This window comes from Barbus barbus (genome assembly GCF_936440315.1).
Source record: "Barbus barbus genome assembly, chromosome: 24".
Classification (NCBI taxonomy): Eukaryota; Metazoa; Chordata; class Actinopteri; order Cypriniformes; family Cyprinidae; genus Barbus; species Barbus barbus.
The window spans coordinates 9,673,539-9,681,838 of record NC_136752.1 but is presented as its reverse complement, the minus strand read 5'-3'; the positions used below and the strand labels follow the sequence as shown (position 1 = coordinate 9,681,838).

At 37.9% G+C, this 8,300-nt stretch overlaps 1 protein-coding gene across 1 annotated transcript; it reads left to right on the top strand.

The window, feature by feature from the left end:
• The first annotated feature begins 489 nt into the window (after positions 1-489).
• Positions 490-8,084, top strand: LOC306844328 (cell cycle control protein 50A-like). Its single transcript, XM_079376370.1, has 7 exons — positions 490-977; positions 1,084-1,203; positions 1,729-1,836; positions 5,048-5,135; positions 5,223-5,369; positions 5,457-5,663; positions 7,165-8,084. The coding sequence occupies exons 1-7, from the start codon at positions 732-734 to the stop codon at positions 7,356-7,358; spliced, it is 1,110 nt and encodes a 369-aa protein (XP_079232496.1). The 5' UTR covers positions 490-731; the 3' UTR covers positions 7,359-8,084.
• The last annotated feature ends 216 nt before the right edge of the window (positions 8,085-8,300 follow it).

Genomic DNA, 8,300 nt, shown 5'->3' with positions numbered 1-8,300 from the left:
AGATGCCTGTCTGTTCATCTTTACGAAGGGCAATGTCCCCACACAGAAACATTTTGGTCAGATTTTTAAATGTTTATCCAATCTTATTTTGTAAGTGACTTTTCTTTTTGTTTTAAAGGCGCTTTCTTTGGATTGTTTGATTTTTTTGAAGAGAATACAGGGACATTTTACGTAATAAATTTGTGTTTCCTGCTATAGCTAAATTTCACATTCACAAGCAGAAGTTTACTGGTTCTAAACCTCTCTTTTCATTGTTCAAAGCAGTATATGGCCACTATTAAAAGTTCTGTCAATATTAAAACTGTATTTCTGTATTTGTATTCTGTTTGGTTGATTTGTTTGTTACCCTGGTAATACGTATGCATCTGTGTTTACTTTAGTATTTGTTTTGTATGTATGTCTACAATTGTAAAAAACCAAACAAAACTGAATAACAGCACAGTGATTCAGAAACGCTTCGCGAATCAGTTCGACTGAATCAATAGAACCGACTCGAACATGATTCGCGAATCAGTTCGACCGAATCAATAGAACCGACTCGAGCATGATTCGCGTATCTGACACTTCCTGTAGCACCGCCTCAAACAACACAAGCAACTTTCCATAGAACCTAGAAAGAAGGCCGCTGTGAAGACAATCTACTACAGCGGATATATACAATACTTCTTTATTAATAACCCGTCTATAATCGCGAGTACAAGCGCTGAGGCTGTGAGCTGGTAATTACGGCTATGATGGCGTCCAGCTACAACGCGAAGGAGGAAGACGGTCATCACTCCGGGTCCGTGGGGCTCGGCGGAGCCGCCATCCAGACTAAAAAGCCCGACAACACCGCCTTCAAACAGCAGCGACTACCGGCCTGGCAGCCCATCCTGACCGCGGGGACCGTGCTGCCCGCTTTCTTCATCATCGGCCTCATCTTCATCCCCATAGGAATCGGCCTGTACGTGACATCCAACAACATCAAGGAGTTCGAGGTTTGAGCCTGTTGCGCTGTGTTTAGTGTTATTTTACTAACTGCTGTTCGCTCGGACTCTCCGTGAGGTTATGTGTTATGTAACCGCGTGTTTCTCTACTTCACAGATTGATTATACCGGGACTGACGGGTCCAGCCCGTGTTTTAACTGCTCTCAAAGCTTCAGCTGGAACAGCACGACTCCATGCAAATGCGTCCTGTTCTTCTCTCTAGACCAGCCTTTCGAAGTGAGTGTGTGTGCATTCATGGTGACGGATAGTTGAGACTAAAGTAAATATTCTGATGTTTACTCACACTTCTGATGCTCCAAACCCACGTGACTTAACCCTGTAAAGCTTGACATATGACCGTCCAAAACATCTTTTTATTTAATGAAACAATTTATTGAACCTTTAGAGTTGACAAAATCTACAAAAACATGTTTTAATGTTTGAGTTACATATAGTATATCAGTGAGAAATCAAATGGAGCTTTATGGATGTTCATTGCTCTCTGGTGGTGTTCATTATTTAAAAATATGATGGAAACATAGTGCTTTATGTTAGTAGTTTCATCTGATTACTTTTATCTGTACTATGAGGAAACGGTAGACCTAACAGAAACCTTCACTATCCTGAAAGGTAACATTTAAAACACAGCACATATTATAAATACAAATGTTCCCAGTTTATTTTTAGGAAGGATATTTGATTGGAGATGATGATTGGCTTTCGAAACCGTGCCAGTTCTTGATTCTAACTCTATGTCCTCAGAGTAATGTCTTCATGTACTATGGCCTCTCAAATTTCTACCAAAACCATCGGCGGTATGTGAAGTCCAGAGATGACAGCCAGCTTAATGGAGACGAACGCTCACTTAAGGTACTCTGTCTGTCTGTCTGTCCATCTATCTGTCTGTCTGTCTGTCTGTTCGGTCTGTCTGTCTGTTCGGTCTGTCTGTCTGTTCGGTCTGTCTGTCTGTCTGTTCGGTCTGTCTGTCTGTCTGTTCGGTCTGTCTGTCTGTCTGTTCGGTCTGTCTGTCTGTCTGTTCGGTCTGTCTGTCTGTCTGTTCGGTCTGTCTGTCTGTCTGTTCGGTCTGTCTGTCTGTTCGGTCTGTCTGTCTGTTCGGTCTGTCTGTCTGTTCGGTCTGTCTGTCTGTTCGGTCTGTCTGTCTGTTCGGTCTGTCTGTTCGGTCTGTCTGTCTGTTCGGTCTGTCTGTCTGTTCGGTCTGTCTGTCTGTTCGGTCTGTCTGTCTGTTCGGTCTGTCTGTCTGTTCGGTCTGTCTGTCTGTCTGTCTGTTCTGTCTGTCTGTCTGTTCGGTCTGTCTGTCTGTCTGTTCGGTCTGTCTGTCTGTCTGTCTGTCTGTCTGTCTGTTCGGTCTGTCTGTCTGTTCGGTCTGTCTGTCTGTTCGGTCTGTCTGTCTGTCTGTCTGTCTGTTCGGTCTGTCTGTCTGTCTGTTTGTCTGTTCGGTCTGTCTGTCTGTTCGGTCTGTCTGTTCGGTCTGTCTGTCTGTCTGTCTGTCTGTTCGGTCTGTCTGTCTGTTCGGTCTGTCTGTCTGTCTGTTCGGTCTGTCTGTCTGTCTGTCTGTTCGGTCTGTCTGTCTGTCTGTCTGTCTGTTCGGTCTGTCTGTTCGGTCTGTCTGTCTGTTCGGTCTGTCTGTCTGTCTGTCTGTTCGGTCTGTCTGTCTGTCTGTCTGTCTGTCTGTTCGGTCTGTCTGTTCGGTCTGTCTGTCTGTCTGTCTGTCTGTCCGTTCGGTCTGTCTGTTCGGTCTGTCTGTCTGTCCGTTCGGTCTGTCTGTTCGGTCTGTCTGTCTGTCTGTCTGTCCGTTCGGTCTGTCTGTCTGTCTGTCTGTCCGTTCGGTCTGTCTGTCTGTCTGTCTGTCCGTTCGGTCTGTCTGTCTGTCTGTCTGTCTGTCTGTCTGTTCGGTCTGTCTGTCTGTCTGTCTGTCCGTTCGGTCTGTCTGTCTGTCTGTCTGTCTGTTCGGTCTGTCTGTCTGTTCGGTCTGTCTGTCTGTCTGTCTGTCTGTTCACCCATTCATTCATTCATTGTTTCTTTCAGTAGTTCTATCCATTTATCCATCCATCATACTTAAGGCCCACCTTAAGAAAAAATGTGCTATTCACTGCGCCTAAAATGTATAATTGCAGAAAAATGACATACATTTGTATTGAACATTAATGGAGCAACAGCTTTTGTGTGGAAATAAATCATTCAAGTTGTTTATTTTATTTAAAAATCTTGTAAATGTATGAGGTGGCAAGGGTTTTTTTACCCCACACACGGGGTAAAAGACACACGGTATTGATACAAATGCTTCAGCTAAAATAATGTTTTTTTTAATAATGTCTAAGTTAATACTTGTTCAAAACAATCACTTTAGCAAAGTTTGTACTATTTTCAGTTTATTTTGAAAAATAAAAGAATACATTCTTGTTCAATAAATATACTGTCATTAAAATGGTAATATAAAACATTATTTTAAAATGTAGAAACAAAATCATTTTAATAAGTAAAGATTCTGGAAGATTGAAGGAGATCCCATACTAATTGAATATAGATTTACAGTAGTAACAGCAAATTATATTTTGTTATATGATATGATAATATCATGTTTTTAAATATGATTGTTTCATTCTAAAGATGGTGATTATCTCTAATATGCACACCCAACATAATATACGATATTTACCATCTGAATTTAACCATGTCATGTCAACAAATGGAAAAGTCAGCCATCTATTAATTATCATGTTAATTACTGTGAGCCTTTTAGCCCCAACAGGGGCGCTTTTTACCCCAAATACCATACTTTTACATATTCTTTCGTTATTTAATAACTGTTATCTTAAACAAAATTGTTAAGAAGACCTCTCTCAAAATATGTGCATTAATTTTAGCGATTCTCATTTGCTACTTAAATCTACAACATTTAAAAAAACATCAAATATTAGATCAATTAAGCACAGAATCAACTTTGCGCTGCTGCTTGAGTTTGCGTCAAGGATCAGACGAATATACATGTGCCAAATAAGGCCGGAATATGAACGCAATCTGCAGTGTTTTCCTTCTAATGGTTTTCTATGGGAAGCCATTTAATGCGAAACATTGCACATTGCGTTTATATTCTGGCTTCATCCTCTTGCCTGTACAAAATATACATCATCAATAAGGTGTCCACTGAATCTCGCCTTTTAATATCTGAGTTTTACTACATTATTACTTGATGCAATCTGCATAAAAATAACTGGCGGTCAGTGCAGCAAAGCTTCGTTTTGCCCTCCAGGTGGGCGTTCCTATAAGAGTGTGACGTCAAGTGAAAACTATCAATTGTTCCCCTGTTCGATCTATCGTTCTATACATCGTTCCTTTATTTGTTGCTTGTGTCTGTCTGTCTTATCTCTTTCAGTCAGTTATTTGTTCATTGTTTCTTTCAGTAGTTCTGTCTCTCCATCCATTCATCCATCATTCTATTGTTCTTTGACTCTCTATCTGTCGATTGTTCATTCATTATATATATATGTATCCAATCATTCGATCTATCGTTCTATACATCGTTTATTCATTTGTTGGTTCTTTCAATAGTTATCTGTCTGTCTGTCATCAGTCCTGAAAAACAGAGTTTCTATAAATCCATCAGTAACCCTGAAAAAGACAGAGTATCTATATCTGTCTGTTTATTTATTGGTTTATTGATTGATTGACAGCTGTAGTGTTAATGGCGAAGCAAATAGACACTAAATAGTTGAGCTGATTTTGAGTTCGGCTGTCTGACCTGTTTGACAGCATAGTATGCTCCACCAGCGCGAACACATGTCAACAACTGCTGTATGACATCAGGGTTGTGCAACATGGATTTAGAAACATCTCGACACCTATTATAGTGGAGCCCTGTCAATCACCGGCAGTCATTGTCACGTTTAATGAACTTTATACTGACTGGCATTGCATTAGCTGCCACCTGTGGGTTTTCTTTTTTTTAGTTTAAGTTACAGTAGGTCTGCTGCATCCTGAGTACAAGAACTACTTAATTCTTGATTTGATGCTATAAAATCATGTTATTAATTGAAGCTCAAAGCATATTGTTATATTTCAGGAGCCAAGCAAAGAATGTGAGCCGTACCGCACTAATGAAAACAAGCCTATAGCCCCGTGTGGAGCCATTGCTAACAGCATGTTTAATGGTAAGACCTGGATCTGAATACTTACCATAGTAAGACTGTTTCCTCAAGAGTTTTAATATTGCTTGTCTCTTTCTCTCTTTGCTTCAGACACGCTGGATTTGTTTTACATCGATCTCAATGGAACAAAAACACCAATTCCATTGATCAAAAAAGGGATTGCATGGTGGACCGACAAACATGTGAAGTTCAGGAACCCTGGTGGAAGCAACTCAAATCTTACCGCTGTTTTTATAGGTAGAATACAAGTATATTTATATGTACTTTGATGAATTAGCATAGGTTTTTCCCATATCTCTAACTAAAACACTCATCATCTTCCAGAGACAGTGAAGCCGGTCAATTGGCGCAAGCCAGTTTATGAGCTGGACACTGATCTAGAAAACAACGGCTTCATAAATGAGGATTTCATCGTGTGGATGCGCACAGCTGCTCTCCCCACCTTCAGAAAGCTCTACCGCATCATTCAGAAGAAGAACAACATGACACCCACGCTTCCCAGAGGCAACTACAGCCTGGAAGTCACCTACAGTATCCTTGCATTGCATACCTTTAAAACATAAAGAAATATTTCCGAGTCTACGCAAGATGCTTTTTGTAACATTCTGAAATTATACGCAGATAACTATTCATTCTAAAAAATATTAAATAATAAAAAATATTAAATTGGGAAATATGAAAAATGAAGGATTTTCACTAGTGGTCTTTGACTTTAAGAATATTCTACTGTTCAAACGTTCAGGGTCAGAACGATTTTTAAAAAGAAATGAATATTAACATTAAACTGATCAAAAGTAAAGACAGTTTTAATGTTACAAAAGATTTTAATAAATGTACTTTTGAACTTTCTAAAAATGACAGTTTCTACAAAAATATGAAGCAGCATAACTGTTTTAACATTGATGGTAAAAAGTTAATTAAATGTTTTTTTGAGTACGGGATCAGCTGTTGTAATGGCTGCTGAAAGTCCAGCTTTCCCATTACAAAAAATAAATTGCATTTTAAAATATATTAAAATAGAAAACAGTTCTTTTACATATTACATACAAAATACATACGTATTTTACAATATTACTGTAATTTTGATCAAATAAACACACTTTGATGAGAATAAGAAATTCTTACATTAAAAAAAAATCTACTGACCACATCAAGTTTCAAAGCTGTATATTTGCTCTGAACTAGTAAAAAAAAAAAAAAAAGATTTTTCCATAAATGGAATCATAACTGCTATTGTTGACTGGTCAAGCCATTTTGGCTTTTGTTTTTATTAAATCAACTACTAAATGAAGGAAGACTGATATTAGTTTACCTTAGTATGTACCAATATAACAATACAAAGTAGTAAATATCTATATTTTCCTAATATTATCTTTATGAAACCATTTTAAACCTCACAGGAACTCCATGAACAATAATCAGTGTTGTTTTATGTGTTTGATATTATTTATTACACCAGTGAAAGAAAGAAAACTGATTAATAGAAATAAATGAATAACTTGAAGATTAAATATTTTTAATCAATTATCAGTTATTGTCTGAAGTAAAAATTATGATTTTATTGTGCAGTTCTAAAACTCAATTTACAAAGAATACATTCAATATATAGAATAGGTCTCATCATTAACTTTAAAGGGATGGTTCACACAAAAACCCAAGTTCTGTCATTAATTACTCACCCTCATGTCGTTCCAAACCTGTAAGACTCATTCATCTTTGGAACAAAAATAAAACATTTTTGGTGAAATCCGAGAGCTCTCTGACCATGTTCAAGGCCCAGAAAGGTAGTAAGGAAGTAAACCTACGAGAATACATTTTGTGTATAAAGAAAGTAAAAACAATGATTTTATTCAACAATTTCTTCTCTTGAGGACAAAAAGTATTCTCGCAGCTTCGTAAAATTACGATTGAACCATTGATGTCACGTGGACTGTTTTAATGATGTCCTTGCTACCTTACTACACACTGGTTGAGTGGGTATATTTGAATAATTTCTGAATTGATATTATTTCCTCAACCACTTTCCTCTCAGACTACCCCGTGCGCAGCTTTGAGGGCCGGAAGCGAATGATCCTCAGCACCATCTCCTGGATGGGAGGAAAAAACCCCTTCCTGGGCATCGCTTACATAACCGTGGGCTCCATCTGCTTCTTCCTTGGCGTGGTGCTCCTCTTCATTCATCACAAATATGGAAACCGCAACAACAGCTCTGATATTCCCAATTAAGCTTGTCGAGTGCATGCGATCTGTCAGGCGCGGGGTTTGAGTAGCATGCTTTAATTGGCATTTAAAGGTGCAAGAGCATTTGACCACTTGATATGCTATCTATTTATTACTCAAGATGTTGTGTCCACTTCAAAGTTTTATTTTTTAATTTTTTAGTTTTTCTGATGATGATTAATTTCAAGCATGGTTTGGCTGTCGATATGCACATATGTCTGAGGTTAGTGTGAGATTACAACATACATCCAGGATAAAGACCAAGTTGTATAAAGTACAGTAAATAAATGTATATTTGTATTTCATTGAAATTTTTACTTTTGGCCAAAAGTAATGTTTAAACAGGGCAACATATGACTACTTTTAACAGTTTAATGTACAAAGAATAATTTCACTTTTCCTCAAGGTTCATAAAGGCAAATACTGTGGCTCTGTTTGCTTCTAAACTTCTTGGTAGTGCCAGATTATGGTAGGGATCAATAACAACTACCATTAAACTTTCAAATCTGTTTTGTTTCCTGGAGATGCCTGTGCTCTGGCTTGCAAGGACCAAACGTTTCGTTCTTTGTCTATTTAATTGAAGCTGTCTTGGGTCATGTCTTTTTTAAGTGTTTCAGCATGTCTGCCTCTAACAAATAAGCACTTTAGAATGTAACAAGCCATACATCTTTTGGACAGTTTTTAGGAGTGTGTTTTGTTGTTGGGTGAATAAAATGTCTAATTGCTGAACTTACTGAATTTCTCATGATTGTGTGTTGAAGTATCCTCTGCACTCTTCAGGAATCAGTTAAAAAGTGTTATTTTCCTTAATTGAATTGGTGTATTTCCTATTTAAACAGGACGTTTAGATGGAACATATCAAAAAACTTCTTTTTTTTTAAATATAAAGTAAAGTCGTGACGTATTGTCAAGTATGGTGACCCATACTCGAAATTGGTGCTCTGCGTT